The following is a 26767-nucleotide window of genomic DNA, read 5'->3' as shown; positions in this document are numbered from 1 at the left end:
AACGTTTTGCTCCATCAATAACGTCCCTTTCATCCACGTACTGCTTTCCTCGGAGTGATCCCTCATTTGGCCAAACACAGGAAGTCGGAAGGTGCGAGATACGCTCTGTAGCAATGATGAGGGAGAAGAGTCCAATGAAGTTTTGTGAGCTCTCCTCGGATGCGTAGACTTGTGTGAGGCCTTGCGTTGTCGTGGAGAAGGTTGAATTCGTTTGCACTTTCGTGGCGCGAAACACGTTGAAATCACTTCTTCAGTTTCCTGAGGGTGGCGCGATACACACCCGATTTTGGCGTTGCACCCGACAGACGACATCCAAAAGAATAAATCCTTCAGGGTCCTAGAACACTATCATCATTACATTTATCTGCTTAGGGTGCGGGTTTGAAATTTTTATTCGGAGGAGAGGTGGTGTGGTGCCATTCCAAGGACTGTCGTTTTGTCTCCGGATCGAAGTGATGAACTCATATTTCATCACCTGTGACGTCGTTGGAAAATAATGGTAACGAATAGCCTCGTAACGCGCCAACAATTCCTCACAGATGGCCCTTCGCTACTCTTTATGGTCCTCTGCTAGGTTCCGAGGAACCCAGCAGACATGCACCTATGAGTATGCCAACTTATGGACGAGTATGTCAGCATTACTAACACAGACATCCAGTTGTACATGACGTGTGTGATTGTGATCCATAGATCACCTTGAATGAGAGTGTCCGCACGTTCCAGCATTGCAGAAGACACAGCGATATGCGGCCGGACGGCACGCGAAAGGACGGACAAGTTGGCGCGACCTTGTTGCTATGATAACAAACGCCTCGCCCTACTATTTACTGTGCATTTGTTCACTGCCGGGTCTCCGTAGAAAATCTGCTGACGTCTATGAAGAATATTGCTCTGGTTTTCCGCCAAATGAATCTCAATGAGTGTTCTCTGCTTGGAAAGCACCTTCATTTCCAACGCCATTTGAACGTTACGTATAGCACCGCCAGCTATCGGAAATTTATGAAACTGTAGGACGTCAAGCGGGAATACTACACTATATCCCACACCGAATTCAACATGTTTTCAACCGTAACTGGCCGAGAAAAAATGTGTTCTATTACTTACTGAACGCCCCTCATACCAATGAAATAACAAATCAGATCTTATGAACAACTGGGCTGGGCTTTCGAAGGCAGCCTGCACGTCTCGGCCGCTCCAGCCAATGTGCTACGGAAACTCGTTCTCTCCCAGTTTAGTAACGGAATGACTGGAACTGGGGACCTAGTAGCGACAGTAGCGACTTCGTCCCCGCCATTGTCCTCAGTGGTTGACAACCCCACAACAGGCTACAGCGGTACACTCAGCCCACTGCCGCCCCACACCGAACCCAGGGTTAGTGGGCGGTTCGGTCCCAGTGCCCCTCCCCCCGCCCCCCGGGAACGTCTCACACCAGCCGAGTGTAACCCCAATGTCTCCGTGGTAGAGTAATTATGGTGTACCCGTACGTGGAGAAAGTGTTTGCGCAGCAATCGCCGACATAGTGTAACTGAGGCGGAATAAGGGGAACCAGCCCGCATTCGCCGAGGCAGATGGAAAAGCGCCTTAAAAACCATCCACATGCCGGCACACCGAACCTCGACACTAAACCGCCGGGCGGATTCGTGCCGGGGACCGGCACGCCTTCCCGCCCGGAATGTAGTGCGTTAGACAACACGGTTAATTGGGTAGGCTTGGAGGAACAGTAACTCCGTATTATACGAGTATGTAATTCTGCAATGACACGCATCAAGTCGTGATGTTGAGACTGCCCGTAGTAAAGCCGAAACGATGACATCCGATCGTAATATTAATCGTTCAACAAAACAAATGAGTATTACTTAATACGTAGACTACATGTGTTCCTTGTTTCTGTGTAGTAACAACTGCCCACTGACGAATGAGAAGCACGTTGTGACGTTGCTGTGTTGCAGAAGGTGGTGCGCGAGATGAACCGTCTGGGCATGATGGTGGACCTGTCGCACGCGAGCGTCGCCACCATGAAGGACGCGCTGGAAGCGAGCCAGGCGCCCGTCATCTTCTCACACTCCGCCGTCTACGCGCTCTGCAACAGCTCCAGCAACGTGCCCGACGACGTACTGAGGTCCTTGGTATGTATGTTCAAGAAGCTATTCTTCGTATGTCCAACGGAAGTCTGATGCAGAATTAAAACTGTCAACAAGAATGTCACACAAGTCCAATGCTGCGTTCGCAGTTTGGTGTTCAGTTTCGTTAAGCTCTAAGGGGAAAAATACCGACGCACCACGAAGCAATTATCCGAGTAGGACGGAAATCGGTAGAAGAGACGTACACATACAGACAAACTAATAATTACTATTTCAGATAAACTGAATAATTTCTTCCAGAGAAAGAGCTCCACAAATTAAGTAAATAAATTACGCGTTGAACTGCCTCTGGCCCTTATAGAAGCAGTTATTCGGCTTGGCGTTGGGTTACAGAATTGTTGGATGTCCTCCTGAGGAATATCGTGCCTGATTTTGTCGAACTGGGGCCTTAAATGGGCAAAATCCCGTGCTGATTTGAGGGCCCTGCCCATAATGTTCCATAGATTCTCAATTTGGAAGACATCGCGCGACATTGATGGCCAAGGTAGGATCTCGCAAGCACGAGGACAAGGAACAGAAAATCTCACTGTGTGTGGATGGGCGTTAATTTGCTGAAATGTAAGGCTAGGATGGCTTGCATTGAAAGGCAAGAAAAAAGGTTGTAGAACATCGTCAACGTACCATTGCGCTGTAAGGGTGTCGTGGAAGACAAGCAAATAGGTCTTGCGATGAAAAGAAATGGAACCATGGACCATCACTTCTAGCGGATGACTGTTTGGTATACCGCCTCAGTCTTGCGTGTCTCCCAACACGTTTTCGCCGGTCATCGGCAGTTCACTTCGTAGCCAGACTCATGATTGAAGAGAGTTGTACTTCAGTCAACGGGATTGCACGCCAAAGACATTCTGAAGACGCCCCAGACAGTGGTGGGGTACCAACCTGACTGTCATACGCCATATGACCCGACCACCATTAGCGATTGTCTTGGGGTGTCATTTCTTTTCACCTCAGGATCCCCTTGGTTGTCATACACGGCAACATAACAGCACAATGCAACGTCGAGGATATTCTACACCCCGTTCTATTGCCTTTCATGGCAAGCTATCCTGAAATTACATTTCAGCAAGATAATGCGTGCTTTCGTGCATCGCAAACCCTGCCTTGGCCAGAAAAATCGCCGAATCTCCCCCAAAACGTGCACGTTTGGAGTATTAACTGCAGGGCCATCCAACTACTTCAGGAGTTTGACAATATAACGCGTCATTTGGTCAAAATTTGCCATGCCCGAAGGGTACCACCCAGAAATTCTGTCAATCAGTACCAAACCTAGTAACAACTTGCCAAGGGGCCAGACCTAGACCAACGCGTGTTTGAATTGTTGAATTTGTGAAGCTTTTCCTCTGCAATATATAATAAATTTGTTCTGAAATTGTTATCATTTGTATGAACGTGAACATGACAACCGATTTACGTCCAATTCAGATAATTCCTTCGTTTTGTGTCCTGTTTTGTATTAGGGCGTATCTGCATCTAAATGGCTCGTAATTGTGGCCCTCACTATGGTGTGGAACGAGTCAGCTTTACAATTACAGTTCACACTTTCAGTACAAAATACGGCAACAGGCTGACAATTAAATAATCATTCAGACACACTCACACACACACACACACACACACACACACACACACACACACACAGATTGTAGTGTTACACATTCTGAATTTTTTTTTTTTTTTTTTTTTTTTGCATTGGAAGAAGTTGTCACTTCTACTTCTTTTACTTAACAAATTTTTGTACGACATAGAGTATGATCAAAGCTTTTCATGGCGTTCGTACATAGTTTGGTACCCGAAAAGCCGCAGCATCTGTATTTTACGATATCTCTCGTAAGTGTAGACTACTTATGTTAACGTCTACTGTTTTCTTTCTTCAGAAACCATAGTAACCCTTTAGAAAACAGAGTTCTTCTGGGATGATGATTTAAACTTTAGTGCTCATGGACCACGGTAATGTAACTGACTGAGAAAACAAACCCTTTTGCGGAAACTGCTTAGTCGAAAGTTACGAAGGCAAATCGTAGTGGTATTGCCTTAGCAGTGAAATAGGAGACAAGTAATTGTGTGCACAATGTCATAAAACGGTATATTATTGACGTAGTTACTGAAACTGTAGGGACGGCGAGAACAACCAAAAAGGAGGCACACTTCAGGAAGGGTGGCAACAGCAAAACTACAGTCTCACTGTAGGTGTTTGTACGCCGACGTAGTCCTGACGCCAAGTACTGCTGTGCTGCATACTTACCCTCACTTTGCTGCACGTCTACCTCTGTCGGCTGCGTGACAGACAGAGGTGGCGCAATGGATAACATACTGGACTCGCTTTAGGGGGGACGACGGTTCAAACCCGCGTCCGGCCATCCTGAATTACGCTTTCCGTAATTACCCTAAATCGCTTCAGGCAAACGACGGGAAGGTTCCTTTGGACGGCACGGCCGGCTTCATTCCCCATCCTTCCCTAATCAGATGGAACCGATGACCTCGCTGTTGGTCCCCTCCTTCAAATCAACCAACCAACCAGTCGAGTGCGTGCCTACTTCTTTTGGTGAAGGACGTTCACCAGACGCTGACTGTTCAATAGTCGTGTATGGGGCCATGAGGATTCCTATATTCCTGTTATAAAGGAATATCAACAAAGTTTGGTTTAACAGTTTTATATTAAGCATATTGGTCAGAGTGGGACCTTCCCTTCACTCCCTTCCCACTCTAATTCCATGTAGCACCACCTTCAGCTTTGATACTTACCTCAGGTCGGCGAGGAAGAGAGTGAACAAGTTTCCTTATGTTTTTCATGTATAGCTGCAGCAACTCATTGGTAATTTGTTCCTCAAAGCTACCCAACTTCGGTGATGTTGATTCCTACATGTCACCCACTGCTCCAAATAAACTCTGACATTCTTTGTGGGAGTAAGATCACGTGATTTAGCGGGCCACGTGATAGATGACATTTGGTGCCCTAGTGTGCGTCAAAGCAAGAACACACGCAGCCCAATGTTTGTAACGAGTGGCCCTCGGCGATGTAATTAATGAAGATTCTCGCGTTGGTCGGTTGAGGCATGTAAAATGAATAAAAAGTTACGTGCGACTTGTTACGGCTCTACAATTTTAATTTATAACGGCCACTGTACAAATGCAGGCAAATGCGTGCGCTCGCTGACTTGTTGACTTGAGATGATGTGCATTATTATCGAATTTGTTATGTGACGATTACTAATAAAGTGTCTGGTATAGAAAACTTTCTATCTCAAGGCATGATAAGTCGGTGCACCTTTCGAGGAAAAACTGCAAATATGATATGTGACACATGGTGTCTCGAAAGAAAGCTTACTCGTATATCTCAAGAGCTCTCTGCGAAAGCGCAGCACATCGGAAGAGAGTGAGGAGCACGTCGTTGCTTGCTTGGCCCTAGGAATTCAGTCTATATGCAGTGCCTCTCGGAAGCGGACCACGCATTGTGTGTGCCCGAATTTCACAAAAACGTTGATCCGGCGACTGTAGCACGGAGGATATTTTGTAGTGATTGTGGACTGCAGGACTGCATAATGTACATGGTGCTCCAAGTGTTCCCCTTATTCGGAAATGGATCGAAACGTTTGAAGAGACCCGTTAAACACTGGCCATACAGAAATACGGGTGGCCAGGGTCATCAAGAGCGGACGAATCCGTGGAAAGAGTAAATCGGCCTGTTCGTAGCAATCCAACCTCTCCATTCGTAAGCGTGCAAGTTCCATAAATGTGCATATATCATCACTGCACCGCACAGTTAAAAAAATCCAACTGGTGAAAGAATTAAAGGCTCAAGATGTGAGGCATAGGCCGCAGTTCGTTTGTGATGTGACTGATTGCCCTTCATTTAACAACATTTTGTTTTCTGATTAGTCTCAGTTTTATCTGAACGTTCACGTCAACTACAGTGCACTACAGTGCACCTAATAATAAACAGAAGCATGAGAAACTGCTTCATTCGCCAAAAGTTATTGTGTGGGCAGCGATATCGGCGCGTGGAGTAACAGGCCCGTAGTTTTTCGAGGACGAGAATGGCCGTGCAGTTACAGTGATATTGGAAGGTTATGTGACGATGGTAAATGACTTTTTGGTTCCTGAGTTGCAAAACATTTCTGATTATAATCAAAGAAGATGTGTACGAACTTTCAGCACGCTGGAGTAACTTGCGGCAGCAAGTTCTGTTGCTCAGTAGAACGGAAAACCAGAGAAAGTTACAAACATTTTATTTTTCATTCCATGATAAGTTTTGGGCCTAGACATATTTTCAAGGCAACTCACAGGGCAGAAAATTAAATTTACACTCATGCACAACATAGTTATTATCAAGTTCTTAAGCGCATGCCAAAGATACAGAGCATATCGTTATAAACTTACGTAACAAAGTCGAAAATGGCATTTCGCAACACGTCGAAAAATGTGTAATGTACATTGTAATGCGTACAGGTAACGAGCAGTTTACTCCTTCCTCTGTCGTAAGAAAACCTCGGGATTTCGTAATACATGCCGTTTGTGGCGATGCTGTGTACTATTGGTCAGTGATTTTTAGTATTTGACTCTTTTTGGTAAAGATTTTAAAAAGTATTTATTTTATTGAGTACTTGTACGGCTGTTGTGTGGATTTTGTGTTCTTAATGACTGTAGAACGATTTAATATATAAAAAGGTTTTCTGTAACCTGATGGGGCGCCCCCTTCCCGATGCTTCCTTACGTCAGGTGAAGGAGTGAACTGCGAGTTATATGTATGCACTGTAATGTGCATTACACTTTTTTCGACATCTTCGGCAACGACATTTCAGACTTTATTATGTACGTTTAAAACGACATGTTCTGTATGTGTGGTATATGCTTAAGAATTTGGTAATAAGTGTATCATGCGTGAATGTAAATTTGGCTTACCGCCCTGTAGGTTGATTTTAAAATGGGTCTCGGCCCGAAACTAGTCATCGAATGAAAAACAAAATATTTGCAACTTGGACTGGTTTTTCTTTCTATTAAAGAAGAAGTTTTGAGTAAGATGGAGCCACAGCACGCACATACAATGCGTCTATGCTGCAATTTCGTAAAAGGTTTCTTGGTATCGTACTCCAGGAGGGACGAATACAAACTGGCTCCCACGCAGTCGAAATTTGAGCCCCATGGATTTTTTCTTGTGAGGATGTGTCAGATGTAAAGCGTTTGTCAATAATCCGACATCTCTTGAGCAACTGAAAGCAAAAATCAGTAGCCAGGACTCCGTCTTCAGTGGCCCATCGGGACCATCCGACCGCCGTGTCATCCTCTGATGAGGATGCGGATAGGAGGGGCGTGTGGTCAGCACACCGCACTCCCGGTCGTCATGACGGTTTTCTTTGACCAGAGCCGCTACTATTCGGTCGAGTAGCTCCTCAGTTGGCATCACGAGGCTGAGTGCACCCCGAAAAATGGCCGGAATGGTCGCCCATCCAAGTGCCGCCACGCCCGACAGCGCTTAACTTCGGTGATCTGATGGGAACCGGTGTATCCACTGCGGCAAGGCCGTTGCCAAATATCAGTAGCCAAATGGCAGCGATCTCTGTGTCTACAATCCGAGCCGTCTTGCAAAATTTTGGTCATGGTCTAAATGAGTGCAGTAGGCACTCTGAGTTGCATTTAAATGGCGTTATCTTTCAAGAAGTAAATTCCTGAGCTGTACAGTAAACTTTCCTTTGAGACACCCAGTGGAGTATTATATACTGCATTCTGCCACGGTCGGTCCCCGCTAGACCGCGGATTGTAGGTAAAAACCTATTTTGTTCCTGAGTTCCTATTTGCATAAAATTTTGTACTTATGCGTTTCATGACTATTTACACTTAATAGCGTTAATTCTATAGGACCTAAAAAAAGCCTATTTCGACGTTAGTGCCTATTTTTGCCTATTTCGGCTTTAATATCCTAAAAAGTGCCTATTTAATGATATAAGACAGTGGCTTCAAGTTTTTCCACACTATACGACAGATGGAAAAAAAAAAAAATATTTTCTGCCCAGCGTGCAGCAAGGTGGCTAGTTGATATGCGCTCATGCTTCGTATTTGCCTAACACTTCGATCTTTTTTTCCTTTTTTTAAATCGCTGTCCCTGTTAATACCAAATACTCTTTATAGGTGTTTTATTATTCATATGTAAAAAATAGATCACGGATCTTTAGGTTAAATTGAAATCTGGTGAATCCTCTGAAAGAAACAAGTTCGGCAGTGATTTGTGTTATGCACTTGCTGCAGCAAACATCCCCTTTCGGAAACTAAAAAACCCTATTTTCAGAGGTTTTCTTGAGAAGTACTGCCATCAGTCTATTCCTGCAGAGTAAACTTTACGTAAGAATTATGTGGATTCAGCTTACAATGCTGCATTGCACAGAATCCGAGAAGATGTTGGAGAATCTTGTATATGGATTTCTGTGGATGAAACTGCTGACAGTCTTGGCCGTTACATTGCAAACCTGATTATTGGCAAGCTAGATCCAGATGCTCCATCCAGGGCTCATTTGGTATACTCAAAACAGCTTGCAAAAACTAACCAACAAACAATAGCACAGTTTGTGAACAATGGGCTTAAGGTGCAATACCCAAACGGAGTGGATGAGAATAAGGGGCTTCTGGCCGTCACTGATGCTGCTGCATATATGATAGCAGCGTTTCAACTATTAAAAGTGTTCTACCCATTAATGCTGCACGTAACTTGTGTAGTGCATGGGATCAACCGCATAGCAGGGCAAGTAAGGCTACAATTTCCTAAAGTAAATAAAGTAATATCTATGGTGAAGAAAATTTTTGTTAAGGCACCATCAAGAATGCAGGCATTCAAAGAACAGCTTCCAGATGTCCCATTGCCGGCAGAGCCTGTTGTCACCCGCTGGGGCACGTGGCTGACAGCAGCAGAATCCTATAGTACGCATCTCTCAGCTGTGCAGAAGGTGGTTGATACCGGAGGATGCTGCATCCGTCACTGCAGCAATGGAGTTACTCAAAGACTCTTCTTTAAAACGGGACTTATCTTACACTAGGGCCCACTACACATTTATGGCAAGAATAATTTCACACTTAGAAGGCTCAGGGAGACCTATCTACGACAATATTTCTTTGCTAGAAGAAGTCAAAATGAAAATTAATGAAGCGCCATGTGAAGTAGGGGAAAAAGTACGGGCAAAAATGCAAACGGTTTTGCAGAAGAAAACTGGCCTGAAGGAGTTGTGTGCAGCTGCCAACATACTTAGTGGAAAATCCAGCACTCCTGACTGCAGCATTCCTATCCAACACGTGCCGAAAATGAAGTACGCTCCTGTCACGTCTGTTGATGTGGAACGTTATTTTTCAGCGTATAAATTGATTCTGATTGACTAGCGCCACAGTTTTTCACTAGAAAACCTAGAAAAGATTTTGGTTATTTATTGCGAAGCCAACTATGGTCATCTTTTTTACGGAGATCTTTACCTTGCAGGAACTCAAAAATATTTGGAGTTATGTTCAACATTAATGTTGTAGATTGCTGTGCTCTGTAACTGTGTAAATATTCATTCTACGTGTTTTAATGACTAATGAGATGTTCGTACTGTCAACACTGTGTATTTTAATTTATTTTTATTTCCTCTGCATCATTTTTATTAGAGCCTATTTTAGGTTTTATATAACCTAAATGAACTACTGAAGGAGCCTATTTTAGGTGCCTAAAACACACTTTTTTACGACCTAAAGATCCGTGGTCTAGACTCCCCGCACAGAAATAAGCTGCGCCCGCATAAAAGACGCAGGCAGACTGAGTCTGACTTCAAACAAAATCAGCATCTTGGACGTCGGAGTAATTCGATGAGACTGCGAAGCAGGGGGAAGCAATAGCTTTTAGCTTTAATCAAAGACCACTGAGGTATTCAGACTGAGTGATGCTGGAAACCGGTGGGCTGCAGAGACAGGACGAGCCAGTGAGAGACGGAAGAGCGGAGCGGTTCCGTCGCTGAAAGGCGCAGCGCCGGGCGGCTACGGTCTTTGCGCCGGGGAGACGAGACGCTGCCCGCCGCCCCGGCGTCGCCTCTATACGAGCACGGCGCCTCGGCGCTGCTCCGGGTGAGAGGGACGCCGGAGGAAAGAAAGACTGCGCGCGTTCCAAGCGCTGCTCGTTTTGTTTGCGGTAAGGTCTCCCGCAAATAGCCCGGGAAGTCGCTCTGTCCCCCGGGAAATCTATGACACAGCGCTGGCCGAGATGCGATACGTATACGTGGCAGCGAGTCCGCGTGTTTATGTGTGTGCGCGAGCATGTGCCCGTGTGAAGGACTGAGTGCCGCATACGAGACAGCGTCCTCTCACCACGATTTCCATTTTCCATCTTTACAGAATTACGCCAACGGAGCAGGGATATCTTTCAGCGTCTGCTTGCAAATTCTTTCGAAGCGGAGAACGTTCCGAACGATAGGTCTTCCCGTAGGGTTTCATCGTATTCTTTTCTGGGGTAACAGACACTTAGGGCAGAGTTTTGTCATTAACTTAATACATGTGAAAAATGATTACAGTTAATGAGAAACACGATATATAAAATGTGAACGCAATTGCAAGTAGCGGGTACGTAGATTAAATTCGCTATGGTATTCATTTTGTATTGGGAATTAGTCCACCAGACAGCTACAATTCCTTTCCCGAATATTGTTTGTAGGCTTAAATTACGCAAAAAATGTCAGTTCATCAACTTGACCAGCAACATTCCTGAATTCCTCTTTCGAACAGGATATCTTAATCCATTCCTGTAACAAAGTTAATACGTCTCTTCAGTTTCATGCGTTGATCCTTTGCGATAATATTAACCAAGTAAAATACTTTCACAATGCATGTAATTACGACAAATTTCACAGATGTGCCTGACTGTGCTTGTTGACAGTGGTAGAATGTCATAGTACGATATACACAGCCGTTTACCGTATCGATGTTCCACAAGCTATACCACTGATTCAGGCATCACCTACAATGTGAAACATACGTCTTTGCACAGTTCTCTCTTTGGCGGTTTAAATTTTATTTGACTTTCTTCTGAATATTTAAATTTATTAACTGTGATGAACTGAAAATTTAAATCATGGTGTTCCACTGGAACACACGACATTGCGTAACACGATACCCATATGCTTCATTTTATAATATAAGAAAATCTTGCGATTGCATAAAGAAGTTATGCAGCGTCAGTGGATTTTGTGATTCGGTGATAAAAGAAGCGGTAGAGATACGTCCGCACGAAAATTTAATTAAGCGAGACAGTGGTTACCATCCCAGGACAGCTTGGGATCCGGCAATAAGCGAGAATTCGGCAAGAACGCTCCGATCCAAAGGGGACCGTGGCCGGCGCTGATATGAACAGACACCGGGAATCGACGCCCGCACTCGCGTGCCCCCCCCCCCCCCCCTCCCTCCCCACACCACTGGTGGCCCCAAGCACCCGGTACGATTCTGCTGGCACGTGATTGGTCGCCAGCCGAGATCTGATGGCGGTCCTGCGGCTACAAAGGCGCGCGGCAGGCAACATCCCGACCGTGCCCAAAGAGGGGAAAGTAACAGATGTGAGCAGCAGCAGCAGCAACATCCCGACACTTCGCCTGAATATGATGGATACGCAATCCATTGAAACGTTGCAACTAGAAGACGACGCCACTCGGCTGATAACCCGTGATGATTTCATAGCTAAGAAAATCTTGTTAAAATAATTTTTATGTACATGTTACAGTTTTTAGCAGTTTTCTTATACTTTTTACAGCATTTAGAATGGAAACAAGCTTTCTATAACCGTCAGTTTCCCAGATATAGGAGCCGCTATTTCTCACTGAAGTAGCTCCTCTGCTGTCACAACGAGGCTGGGTATACTCCTTTGCACTCGTCCCACCAAGAAAAAAATTCTCTGGCAGTACTCGGACTTGAATCTGGGTCCTCCACATGGTCGTCCCACATGCTCGTTACTTACTTACGGACTCACACACATATACCTTCATCGCAGTGTTGCACACAGAACCGGTACTCACTTAAGCAGGTGACGAGGTGCCGCTCCTGTCTAAAGTGTTTTCGTTGTGCACCCTACTGTCGGCGGGCCATTCTCTGTTCCCACGTCATACTGTAACGCAGCAGCAGTCGTCCAAAAACAGTCACACTGTCCGTGTGTGTACTGGTCTTGCTGCTAAATAGCTCATTTCCTGATAAAGGTACGTCAATAGGTGTATGACTTTAACGACCCAGCAAACTCAGTATGTGTGTCCTCTCGGCGCTAGTAACGTGTTTTTGTTCAGATCCCGCCTAGCGTTGAGTATGGCCGTCCTGAGCCCATCGATACTGTATTCACGTGGCAGTCCAGCGATCCCGAACAATGCAAGTAAGAATATCGCAGAATGATACTCTCAGTCTGGATCCCGAAATCCAACACGTGCTGGTAGACATTAATTCCTTCTCTCACGAAGCATAACTCGACCTTCCTACAAATCACCCATATTTAGGTACGATTGCTTAAAGAGAGACATTGTATGTTATTTTACGTTATGCGCAAAATGTAGATCGCGCTCCTCTTGCTACACCGTGCGACTGCGCTAAGCTGCTAGTCATTTCCATATCCAGACGTTTAATCACTTTATGTCAAGCTGAAGTTGCAGTTTTAATGACCGGCAGGCTATTTACAGTTACCAATAGCTTTGCGAGTTACAGAGATGTGTCTGAGAAAGCGCAAATCAGCGTGCGTGTTTTACTTTTTCCATTCGTCTACTTCTCAGCCCAGATTTCCAACGTCCCCTGTTACGTTCTTTGCTTGCAATATGCCACTCACAGACTCTTATTTTCTTTTTTGTGTGATCCATTGCATAAATACAAAGCCGAAATGTCTGGTCTATTTTACTGGTTTGAATGGTTTTTCTTCTTGACAGCACAATTCATTGCACGTGGTACGGTCTATGCATACGCATGTTCCCATAAAGTGTTTAATAACTGATATAGCGTAGGATTTCAGCGGGGATGGCATTAGAATATATTCGAACTACGTCGGTTTATCATGTCGTAGCACTTTTGGCGAAACATGGTGACATTTTCACACGTTAGCCCCGTGTTTGTGTCATCGAGAACTACTGTTGTTCTGCTACAGGAAAAAATGAGTTGATATCTCTGTTAAAAAAGTTACTTAGTTGACTTCTGTGTTTCTGGTGGTAACAAGGGCAACACAATTCGTAGTTTTGGATTCATGAGCTTTTGTGAATATTCATGTAGGTGAAATTCATTTAGCAAGCATTTGAATGGGTGCGACTGGTTTTTCACTGTGTAAATTCATGGGCCACATACAACCAAATAAGGAATTCGTAGCGGAGTAATACATACCGATAGCAATTTTGATGACAGTCTGACATTAGCGCTTATTAAAGCGGCGCACGAAAGAACGTTAATATACCATGAAGCTATCAGTATTATCGGTACAGCCCAATACACAGTGTGGTTATAGTTAAACTTTCGCTACTTCGGCCAGTGGAGACGAAAAACTATCTACCGTTCGCGTAGGAATGATTTGCGGACTGTGTACGGCAGGATCTGAGTCATTAGTAATGTTATTGCTATGACTTGCTGTTAGGCGGCGGTGCCAGTACTGCCTTGTAGTGCTGAAAAGTAAGCATCAGTCTGTATACAGTTCCATGCAGTGAACAAGGGTCTGTGCAAGGTGAGTAGGGCTTTACTCGTAAAGCTGTTTCATCGAAACAACAACAATAGTGTCGTTGTTCTTCACGAGTTCAGACGCGTTAAAGGAATACGGAGAGGTCCTCTTTCCACACTGGTGTTGAAGAACATGATTCGGAAGTGCGAATTAACTGAAGATTAGGGAATTGCACGTGGGAAAAGCCGACGACCAATTGCGACACAGATTGTTTAAGAGCCTACGGCTGACATTGCTGAGAATTCTGGGCGCAATGCTCTTTCAAATGTTCAAATGTGTGAAGATTCCTGAGGGACCAAACTGCTGAGGTCAACGGTCCCTAGACTTACACACTACTTAAACTAGCTTACGCTAAGGGCAACACACACACCCATACCCGAGGGAGGACTCGAACCTCCGGCGGGAGGGGTCATGACATGGCGCCATAAACTGCGCGACCACTCAGCGCGGTCGCCATGTTCGATTTTGGAGCAGTCCATGACGTGTGTCACGCCAGCTGAACAATCCACGGTCAACAGTTCGAAAACTGCTACCAGCCACTGTCAAATGGTATCTATAGTGCGGTTCCACAGTGTCATGGGTGGAGATCCTGGATCCGCGGATTTGGAATACGTGCCAGACGGCATGGGCGTCGAAGACCCCTAGAGGTGTGACTCTTGCAATTTTCCCGGCGTATCGAATATTCCACGAGATTTCGGGCTTGCAGCCGGATCTCATCGACTTCTTTCCACGATATTTCGGCTGACAACCTTACAGCCATCTTCAGGCGAGTGTTTGACACTGGAGATTGCTAGTGCAAGTCGCTCTATTTATACGTAAAAGTGCCGCAGGCGTGCATGCGCAAGTTACCGTAGCATGCGTGCCACCAGTCGATTCCAAGACCCTCTACAATATTACTGCATCTATGGAGCGCAAACGAGTGCGTGAAAAAAGTAAAATATGCACGCAGACGTGTCCAAAACAATAAAAGATTTTCGTGGCCGCATAATCCATAGTATGTCCTGTGGAAATACAATGTTCGGCTATGGCCGACTTACTGGGCTGTAAAAGGCGAGTGTGGCGCTCATGTTCAACGCAGCGGTCGTGTACTGTGAGTGTGCTTTGACCAATGTAGGCTTTCCCACACTCGCAAGGTATTTTATAAATTCCAGCCATCCGTAATCCCAGATCATCCTTGGCTGAGCCCAGAAGAGCACGAGTCTTTGTAGGTGGCCGGAAGATTGCTTTACACGACGTTTCTTTAAAATTCTGCCTACTTTCGATGAAATGTTCCCGACATATGGGAGAAATGCTCTGGACTTAAACACCTCTTTATCCTCTTGATCTTGTGGGTGGTCACGTTTTTTTTCCTCCTTAAAGCAGTACTGACCTGATGTGTAGAATATCCATTATGTTGAAATACCGATTTCAAGTGCTCTAATTCGTCTGCAAATCTGTCTTTATCAAACACGACATGTGCCCTATGCACCAACGTTCGAAGGACGCCCATAGTTTGTGACGCGTGATGAGAGCTTGACGCCTGCAGGTACAGATCCGTATGCGTGGGTTTTCGATAGACAGAATGCCCCAATGACCCATCCACCCTGCATTTAACCATGACGTCCAGAAATGGTAGGCAACCATTCTTTTCAACTTCCATCGTAAACTGAATGTTTGTGTGGATGGAATTCAGATGTTGTAAAAACCGTGAAAGCTCTTCTTCATTGTGAGGCCACACAACAAAGGTATCGTCCACGTACCGCCAGAAGATTGTTGGTTTCAACATCGCCGAATAGTCAGTGTCAAACACTCGCCTGAAGATGGCTGTAAGGTTGTCAGCCGAAATATCGTGGAAAGAAGTCGATGAGATCCGGCTGCAAGCCCGAAATCTTGTGGAATACCCCTAGAGGTCTTTGCACGATCGCGCCGTAAGCCGTGTCGGTGCGCGCCACCTGGCCCATGTTTAATTTGAGGGCGCCACAGTGGAACACGTGGTCCCAACGGCCAATAGCGGCGCCGTCGATCATGTATTTAAGCGCCTGCCTCCTGCTCAGCCAGCGTCTTGACATATCGCCTCGACAACAGACAGCATGTTCACCATTCTTTGCCGGCCGCGGTGGTCTCGCGGTTAAGGCGCTCAGTCCGGAACCGCGCGACTGCTACGGTCGCAGGTTCGAATCCTGCCTCGGGCATGGATGTGTGTGATGTCCTTAGGTTAGTTAGGTTTAAGTAGTTCTAAGTTCTAGGTGACTGATGACCACAGAAGTTAAGTCCCATAGTGCTCAGAGCCATTTGAACCATTTTTTGAACCACCATTCTTTGTTTTCCTTACTACTGGACGTCTTGGATTCGTTTGGTTGTCTCTGTCACCCCGTTGCTTCTTGCGTGATGTCGTCGTAAGTTCTCTCTCGATCGTCCGTCGTTGCTTCGTGTCCGTCCTTTCCGTTCGTCTGTTTGTTCGCGGGCCGCTCTCCGTTTGGTCCCACCGCGCTTTCTCGGCCACCCCGCGACCGTTCCGGTCGCGATTACAACAGAGATGGCAGTCAAACTGAACACTTCTGACCTGGAACGTAAACATGGTACGCAATTAACGAATGTTACACTCTCATACGAAAATTAAAATGTGTTTTTTTTTATGTTTTAATCATTATTTCTCTTCCTTGTGCCATTGAAAATATTTCCGCAAAGTTTCATTCCATTACTATCACTCGTTTTACATGGGAGCCTTTTCAAGTAGCGGAAGTTCTATTATAACCATCCTGTATTTTATTACTGACAGAGTGGGCGGTAATGCAGTAAACAGATCGGCTATGCTTCCGTTCGTAGCCAGACAGCATTTGCAAACGATAAGAACAGGAAATGTAGCAGTACTCGTAAGCTTTGCTCAAAGGAGAATACGCTTACACTGATGACTCTGTAGCTATCTCAATACAGCTTCTTCCAGTGGTACTGGAAATTCAATAGACCTGTAAATACACAAAAGAGAAACCTGGCTATAGCTATGAATGGGAAGTGGTAACGCACACAGAGAATTGAAAATAACTTTGTTCAAAATTTTGTTTACATAAAATCTACAAGAAATAAGCCAAACTATTTCTGTCGGTGTTCACTAGCCCATTCTGACACTTGTCTGCTTGAAAAAAGCCTTTATGAACAATCACTGTGAATTTCCGTACGTGGGTCGTATGTATATAGAACGTGTACAATATGAGACAAAGAAAGCCTGGCCGAAGACCTGCGACACCTGAGAGACAGTTCCAAAGGAAACTAGTACTCAGAACAACACAACGCCCTTGCCCTGCAAAGGTAGACATGGGTGATCCGCTTCTGAACTGCTTCCACGAGACAGATCCTTCTAAGGAGTGAGTGATCAGTGACTCGCAAAAACGGAGCGTTATCTCCTCTGATCCTAAATGTGTCTGTGGAGACGTTACTGAGCTGAATGAAGATCCTGCGTCAGGCTGCTGCAACAGTGCCCCAAGTCACATACTGAACACTGATGTATGGAAACTCAAGAAAGAACAATTTCATATACGACACTTGCGATCTGTCAAGTCAGGAAACGCCCTCAAAGTGCCGTATAAAAATTACTAAAGAAACAGCACATGCACATCACGCAGGCCGGCCAAAGTGGCTGAGCGGTTCTAGGCGCTACAGTCTGGAACCGCGCGACCACTACGGTCGCAGGTTCGAATCCTGCCTCGGGCATGGGTGTGTGTGATGTCCTTAGGTTAGTTAGGTTTAAGTAGTTCTAAGTTCTAGGGGACTGATGACCACAGCAGTTAAGTCCCATAGTGCTCAGAGCCATTTGAACCACATCATGCAGGATTTTCATAATTCTTTCGTTCTACGCTAAATATTAGCCCTAGAGAAAAAAAATGAGCGGTACTTCTTCTTGTAGGACACTTAATGTAATTTAGTTTTGTACTGGGATACTTTTTCGGTAGAAGCCGTAATTTTCAAGTTATTCAAGAAAAAGGCTAATTGCTTTTAAGGGGCTCCGGAAAGGCTCAAAATCATGAAAAGTTCAATTTTTACTTTTTCGCGTTTTCTGAATCTGCAGACTATTACCTTTTAATAGATATATAATTTATTCAATTCCGAAGACTACAACTATTTTTAAATTTTTTTTGAAATGTGTTCTACATGGGCGTGACCCACTGTGGCGCTGTTAAACTGCTGTCAAATGGTGTTATTATTAACGTCCGTGTTCATCAGGTACATTTTAGTGATGTGAGATAAAGTATGTGTTGTGGCTAACCTGTGATGGTTCAATATATATCGCTGGTGTGATTGTCGATTGTTTCATGTTTATTTACTCTGTCGTTATCTCGAAAATATTCGTAATTAATTCTGTTTCTTGAGTCTCTGTTTTGTTGAAGTATAATAATGAGTAAAAGTAAAGTTATTAGAAATCCTCTGAAGGCTTTTAAGAAAAGGAGAAATGTTGGAAAGCCAAAGGTATGTGTTATTACTGTAAACAATAAAGACGATAACCAAGTGAGTGAACCTAACCTCTCAAGTACACCTGCCCATAGCAGTCAAAGTGGGAAAGAAAATACTTCACAGAAGAAGCTTGGTTCAATGAGTGAAAACTATGAATGATTTATGGGCGAATCGGATGTGAATGAAATATTTGATATGTCGGTTCTCAAAGGAATTTTTTCAAACTGTGTAAGATGTATTCATTGTAGTGAAGTTGGTCTGGAACTCTCCATAATAAAGCACGTAGGACGTGCTAGTGAAATACAACTGAAATGTGATAAGTGTTCATACATGACCACCTTTTGGAACAGTGTTGCAGTAACTGCAACTGAAGAAAATGGTAGCAAAATCTACGAACACAACAACGAGCGATGCTTGCTTTAGACAAGGAACGCCTTCGGGCTGCAGACAGGGCTGTAAAGAGTCTAGAAATTCAAGCAAGAGTAAACAGGAGGGGGAACAAGAGGATGCTGGAGGAGGAGTTTGCAGAGGATGAAGATAATCCATCCTATGGACCTGGAATGCACTAAAAAGTTAATCCAATCTTTGTCGCTCGATTCCCAAAACTTTTATTTTCTCATACTAATTACATGTTTTCTAAGGATCTTCCAAACATATTTGTTTCAAACTTTCAGTAAATGTTACACAGCCTTTTTCCAAAAAACTGTATATTTTTGAATATATAAATAAAAAATTGAAAAAAAATGTTGTGAATTTTCATTACAATTGAAAAAAATAATCTTTAATAACTGAACTAAAATTTTGTAAAATCCCTGTGTTAAGTTGTAGCCCATATTCCAATAAATAATCTGTAAAAATTTCAACTTCCTACCTCAAATACTTTGTGAGGAAAGATGTAATTTATAAGCGCTATTTTAACATTGCAAATATAGGGCGTTCCGGAGCCCCTTAAATGTATCTCCACCCCAACAATCATCCCTCAACAGTCATTATTTCTAATATATCGTTGTTGGCATTCCGTCCTACCCCTGTACAAAACTGTGCAACGAGACAAATTATTTCCCGTATTCGTCCGCCTGCTTAGCTGAGTGGTAACGTGCTTGCTACAATGCAGCAGGCCCAGGTTCGATTCCCTGCCAGGTTACAGATTTTCTCCGCCAGTAGATAGGGTGTTGCGTTGTTTTCATCACCATCTCATCATGACCGATGCGCAAGTCATCCATTCTGGTGACACGTGAAATAAGACTTGCACCCGGCGGCAGAACTTCCTCAGGAGCGGCTTCACGATCATCAATGCCACACGATCATTTCATTTCATTTCCCATATTCCACATTTTTTCTGCATTGACTGGCTATTACACCACCAACTTTGCCATGCACTTTAAAATGGTAAAATGGACTTACGTAAACGTATGCTTCCGCGCCCATTGTCACATTCAATAATTTTTTCTTAATTTGTGACCGCATTGTCAACATGTAGAACTACCGACGTTTCGGTCCCTTGTGCAAGTGACATTCTTCAGAGAGTTTTTGTTTACTGCTGAATGAGAAAATTTGGTTTCTTACATACCTGCAGCCGTAACTGTTACGTAATTCTGATATGCTATTAAGGACGAACTGGAGGGGTGTTAAAAGTCTTTATTGGTGTTATTATTATTTCTTTTCATTGGTGGAAACCTCACGTTTCGATTACTGTTTGCAATAGTGCATGTGATGGATGGAAATCGGCGAATGGGAATCCAGGCGGCAACTGTGACATGGCGCTGTTTTCCTGCTTTCTCGCGCCAGCTTAGGAGCGCCAGTACTCTACGTACTTGCGACCGCTGCGGTCTCACGCGCGTCTTTGGTGTATTGCTTCACGTTAGCTGCCGTTTAGTAACGCTGTTATTACTGGCAGCCAAGACGTCGGAAGTCGATATCCCTCTTCTCTGTTGACGCTCCGATCCGTAGAACGCCAGTTCTCTTTCTCCTGATAACGATGTCCTACTGAGTAGTCCCCACCTGGAGGTCCGCATGGGGGACTATTTTACCTCTGGAATATTTTACCCAAGAGGATGCCATCATCAATTAACTATACAGTAAAGCTGCATGCCCTCGGGAAAATTTACGGCTGTAGATTCCCTTTGCTTTCAGCCCTTCGTAATACCAGCACAGGAAGGTAGTTTTCGTTAATGTTACAAGGCCAGATCAGTCAATCATCCAGACTGTTGCTCCTGCAACTGCGCCAAAGGCTGCTACGCCTCGTTTGGAATCACACGCTTGTCTGGACTCTCAACATATACCCCTCAATTTCCGCTGCAGCTACGATACGGCAATCTGATCAGTGAGGCACGCAAGCCTCCCCACCAACGACAAGTCCAAGGTTCATTGGGGGGGGGGGAATGTTGTTATTTATCATGATAAGAGTATATATTCACATAATTATTTTTACATATATGACAATGCGCACACAGGCACACACACACACACACACACACACACACACACACACACACACACACACACACACACACACACATACTTCATTTATATATTTAAAATAATCAGATTAATGCTTTCAGGACAGTTATGTGATGTCTTTTCCTTTCATCTTTATGTATTAATCATTTGACTGTTACATCCTCTTGGTTGTAGTTATTAATCTTCACCCTTTGGTCCATCTTTCTCAAGGCCTTATGCCCAACAGGTAATAATTCATCGATAATTCAACTAGTCTGCCATTTTCCATTCTTTTGATATAGTCCATTCAGTAGTTCGTGTATTCCTTAATCTCTTCATACATATTTTTTAACTCTCTGTTCTCTGATATCAGCACACATGCTCCTTTCAGAAACTGTATATCCAGATATTATTCTTAGCAGTATGTCTCCAATGCTTGTATTCTTTATTCACTACTTTTTTGTTTTCGTACTACCACAGTACTATTTCAAATGTCATAATTGGTTCTGACATGATTTTGTAAAACTTGGGTAAATTATCGTTTCACACTTTAGTTCTGAGGGCTCTAGACATTGTTGTGTCAATAAAATTAAATCTTTCTACTTTTTTTGTATGTCCAATTCTGTCATGACTGAGATAAGACTTCATATGAGACTGAACGACTTTATGCTTCCTGTATTCTAACCATTTATAATTATTTTTATGGGAACTGGCCTCTGGCCTTTGAAAGACATAACTTCTGTTGTCCTTGAAGGTACAAAGAGACTACATTCCTCTGCGATTGTGGATGAAATATTACCAGCTGTCCAGTGGGTTTTCTCATTTCCAAGGTTGTCATGTCTAGTGATAGTCGAACTAGACAGATATTTATCTGAGTCATATTTGAATAGAAACAATAGAAACAGCGATTCCTTAAACTGGTGGGTAATCAAAACAATTTCCGTCCCAATGTTACAACAACAGGTTCAGACAGTATTATGTAACCCTCTATGTCTAGGCGCTTTGAGTGTATCTATTCAAAAGCAACACAATGTTTACCAAGAGAGGAAACTGACTCACTTTAAATAGACCAAATTTTATTTGTAAATCATAATACTGATTAATTTTTTTCGGTTTAGGCACATATTTTGTCATACTGACTGCAGATATCTAGATTAATTAAAGTTATGCTACTGTTCTTAAATTGTATTTTGTCTCTAATAAAAGTATGAAAACGTAACAATAATTAGCCTTAGTTTTAAAATTTTGCCTATTGTTGAAAAGCATTTAGGATTTTGATGTGATATTTTGAATTTTTGCTGCGGATGAAAAGCAGATCATTTAAATCACGAAACTACTGCCAACTTAACATAAACTTATTACTTCTCTTTCTATGACATTTCAAAACAGGAATACGTCAGATAAAAATACAGGTATAACTGCCTGAATTACAATGGCAAAATGACTTCCTTTCATTAATTTACGTGAGTGAATGATGAGTGGTGAGCCAGTGAGAGGACAGCTGTAACCGAATCTCTGGAAAGAACAGTTTCACCTCTCTCTATACAAGACAGGTCATTGCTGCCTACTGAGAGTGTCGACATTAAGGAACAAGAAGTCAGATTCGGAAATCTTCCAAACACAGGCGCTGATTCCGGAAGATCTGTGGAATATATGGAAAATATTAATGAAAGATAATATTGGACCACGCAAGTAGTATACTTTACAGGCTATGACAACTGTTAAAACAAAGGTGTAACGCACATAGATGGTACACTTAATGGAAACCGGCGAACAACATCGGTCTTCATTGAATACTGTCCCATCTGAGAGCATGAAATAAAACTGGACATTATCAGGTTCGTATTACACACGCCGTATTAATGGTTCAAAAATGGCTCTAAGAACTATGGAACTTAACATCTGAGGTCATCAGACCCCTAGACGTAGAACTACTTAAAACTAACTAACCGAAGGACATCACACACATCCATGATCGAGGCAGGATTCGAACCTGCGACCGTAGCAGCAGCGCGGTTCCGGATTGAAGCGCCTAGAACCGCTTGGTCACAGCGGCCGGCCGTATACATGGGACGGGGCATAGGTAATAATTTAAATAATGCATGAGACGTGGCATTCAATGTACGCAAATCACGTCCGAAAAGACTCAGTGCTCTCTTTGTACTTATTTCCACCTGTCATAGCTTATTTTGGTGAAGGGTATTGTCTTACGATGTTCTACGTGCAACTATTTTACGGTACTGTTTAGCCTTCAGATTGTTGTCAAACGCCTGTGAATTTTATTCTTTGACGTCGCTGGTAAATGATCGCAATGGCGGGGCGCAGAATGTGCAGTGCACAGTTTGGTTCAAATCCAAAAAATGAGAAACGAGATCAACGCCCGAAGCGTCACGAAGATGACTAGGACTAATGTGGTAAAATCTTGGAGGGAGTAAGACATCATTAACGTAGCAGCAAATCCAGAAACAGGCAAACCATAGTTACTGCTAAGACAGACAGGTAGCATGCTTGATATTAGATTTAACCGTAATACTCGAGCGGCATCAAGAACTACCTTACAATTAGTCACAAACTATTATCGCATCAATCAACTGGAAACTTTCTCGAAAACCTCATGTCATTTCTCTTTAATTCTTATTTTACTTTTTGGATTGAGTATCAGACCTACAGCAAGGTTATCGAGTTGAAAGCTGAAGGACAAATATTTACTACTAAATGAAGCGTCGTTCAAGCATGTAGTCAAGGACATGCAGCGTGATCCGCTCTTCGCTCGCCGTTGTACTGTGACTATTAAGACAGAAATAGTTCGGTCAAAAATGTAGTCGGGCACCTCCTTAGACTACGTTTGCTTTCATTCACACTGGCGACATCCGCATATTGTGGAGACATAACGCGTAACACCGGAATTCCAATAGGTCGTGACATTTCGACTTTTACGAAACGTAGTCCTCTCTTTGTGTCATAAATATAAATAAAATCGTTTTTACGGTGACATTTATGTGACGCCTGCGTAAAAATTTCCAGTATTTCGCCTGCTAATGTATGGTAGTGAAAGACGACACAGTTATGTGATTAATAATAAACTTTCATACAAGAAAGAAGTGTACCATACTAGGTTTTATGAAAAACTACAAAAATATATTTCAGTCAATACAATAATAATTATAACCCACTAATGTAAAAAAAAAATTTAAAAAAAATACCCTTTCTCCAAATGGCAACCCTTCTAAGGAGATGACATGGCCAAAAGCCTGTATTCATTTTGGCAACAGCAATAAAGTTAACTGTTTGCTCTTTCAATGTCAGAAGTGTTCGAAAAGTGACGATGATCTCTACACGTTCACTTGAGCAACTAAAGTTTTACAAAGCCAGACGTGACCAAATGAATAATGTCTGCAATTTATTACAAGGCATACGTGTCTGTAATATTGATAGTATTGTACTGACACATTTAAGCATTGCAAACATTAAAACGCGTTTACACCTTAATTTCCTGCGAAGGGTATCTTCCTTACTTACTTTGGAAATACAACCAAAAATCGTTCAATGAACCCCTTTAATTTCGTGAATGTATTAAAATGATGAATAATCCATTTAGTGATGGTATTACGTATTTTCCGTAGTTTCGTATTTTGCTTGCCTGGGACAGCTACCAGAAAGTTGTCACAGGGAAGCATTAACCACGACGTTAAGGATGAAACTGCAAACAGTCAGTGATGTCTCCATTCAAAATAAATTCAACACTGGACGTGACCGTAGATTAGTGGCTAGTAAAATTATCATAAACCCCAAACACCAAATGTTGAAACTGTTTGAAAGAAAGAAATCTGAGTACTGAGCAGTGAAGTGAGATAAACCAGCAGCCTGAATCAATAGCACCATACAATTCATGATAAAGTATCGAGTTGCGGAAATAACTGGTATAGAAGGAATCACAGACCATAACGAAAGTGGAACAGTAATACTAAAGCCCTACTGAACAAGCAATGACAATTCAAAACTGAAACGATTTAAGTAAAATATATTAATGCACGACTATCAGAAGAAAATGGAAGGTGAAAATAAACTCAACGAGAATCTGTAAAGAAAACTTTATTAAAGCAGAATATCTGGCAAAAAAAGTTAAACAGACGTTAAAGGTAGGTAGGATATAATCAACAGCAATGTAAAACAACAGGCGAATAATGGAAACATAAAACATTTTCCAGTACATCTGCAACATCTACCGCAGCCTAAACACAACATTGGTAGAACAAAAGCAGATGTACCTATTTACCAAGAGGTTTTTCAGTCAAAGATAGAAAGGCTATTGAGCAGGTGAGGAAAGGCAGAGCAGAACGGCATGTTATCGTATTTCAGCTATTGGAACTGTTAGAAACGAAACAGTCGTTAGTTAGCATCTTCACAATAGGCTGCAGGATGGTAACATACCATCAATTTGGAAAATAGCCATATTACGCTGGACTAACTTCCATTTCATTAGCTTTTTATCTGCTATGCACAAGCTTTTCACGAAGATTCTAAAGAAGAACATTACAGGTGTTTTGGCTAGAGCTTAGCTAGTAAAATAGGTATCGTACCTCAGTGGATTCAACACGATAGGCCGCTTCCATTCAGCCAAACTAATGAGCGTGCAACGTTACTTTACTCGCCCTCCTCGAATGCGAAAAGGTATTTGATTCAGTCAGCTACAAAGGAGTTATAAAAACCCTAACAGAGCTAGGGACAGAACAAACACACATTAAAATGATACACATGGATATAACAGGAAAACGTGATGCCAAAACTGTAACACCTGGACTGTGGGCCAGGGGAAAAAAGTCATTTGATCGCGTGAAGCTTAATCCATACCCTGTCCAGCTTCGGCCGAGTTTACTTCCCGAGTGAAATATGACAGGGTTTGAGTTGATGACTTCGTCAGTCATGTCGGCGTAGTCCATGGGTCCCGTGGTTACTGTGAAAGGTCGCATTACAGTCAAGGATTACACAATCAGTTTCGTTGATCAGCTCCATCCCATGGTACAATGTTTGTTCTCCAGTGGAGATGCTACGTTCCAAAACGACAGAGCCCATCTTCACGTAACTCGAATGTCCAGAAATGGTTTTGTGAGCACGAGCATGAAATTTCTCATCTACCCTGGCCGCCACAGTCACCAGATCTCAATATTATTGAAACTTTGTCGTCTAATTTGGAGACAAGGTTGTGTGATCGCTATCCACCACCATCACGTTCACCTGAAGTTTTGCTGATAGAATAGTATGAGATGCAAGATGCCCATGAGAACCATACAGGACCTGTATTAATACCTTCTGAGACGACTGGAAGCTCGTTAACGCGTTTCTTTTCTTTTCTTTTCCCTTTTTTTTTTCTTTGAGGCTTCAATTCTCTGACTAGTTTAGTGCGGCCAGCCACAAATTCCTCTTCTGCATCAACCTCTTCATTTCTTCTTCCTCAGTTATTTGCTGGATATGTCCCGATCTCTGTCTTCTCCTTCCCTTTAGTATCGTGGAGGTTATTCCCTGATGCCTTAACACATGTTCTACGATGCTGCCCTTCATATTGTCAGAGTTTTCACTGTATTTGTATGTGTTACATCTGATCTTTCGGACATGTCCGAATATATGTGCCTTGACTGCAGTTAAAGATCATCCAGTGCAGATGCACTTTCACTGTATTTGTATGTGTTATATCTGTTCTTTCGGACATGGCCGAATATATGTGCCTTGACTGCAATTAAAGTTCATCCAGTGCAGATGCAGTCTTTGTTTGACGCCGGCTTCTGTGGCCGAGCGGTTCTAGGCACTTCAGCCTGCCACCACGCGACCGCTACGGTTGCAACTTCGAATCCTGCCTTTGGCATGGATATGTGTGATGTCCTTAGGTTAGTTAGTTTTAAATAGTTCTAAGTTCTAGGGGTCTGATGACCTCAGATGTGAAGTCCCATAGTTCTCAGAGCCATTTGAACCACCTTTGTCTGACCTCTTGCGGAAACTAGCATGATTCTGCGAGCAGTGAGGGTAACAGACAGGGGACACTACGAATGTAGTGTGCGATAAGTTGGGAATTCTGGTTGGAAGGGAAGCGCTCTCGGAT

At 43.3% G+C, this 26767-nt stretch overlaps 1 protein-coding gene across 1 annotated transcript in view; it reads left to right on the top strand.

The window, feature by feature from the left end:
- Nucleotides 1-26767, top strand: part of LOC126475151 (dipeptidase 1-like) — a 159773-nt gene that overhangs the window by 59667 nt on the left and 73339 nt on the right. The window contains exon 2 of the mRNA XM_050102767.1: nucleotides 1950-2126. Within this exon, the coding sequence (XP_049958724.1) occupies nucleotides 1965-2126 (162 nt within the window). The 5' untranslated portion in view covers nucleotides 1950-1964. The remainder of the gene's footprint in view (nucleotides 1-1949; nucleotides 2127-26767) is intronic.

This window comes from Schistocerca serialis, chromosome 4 (genome assembly GCF_023864345.2).
Source record: "Schistocerca serialis cubense isolate TAMUIC-IGC-003099 chromosome 4, iqSchSeri2.2, whole genome shotgun sequence".
Lineage (NCBI taxonomy): Eukaryota > Metazoa > Arthropoda > Insecta > Orthoptera > Acrididae > Schistocerca > Schistocerca serialis.
Note: the sequence above shows the minus strand (reverse complement) of the source record. Positions and strands in the feature narration are given on the sequence as shown.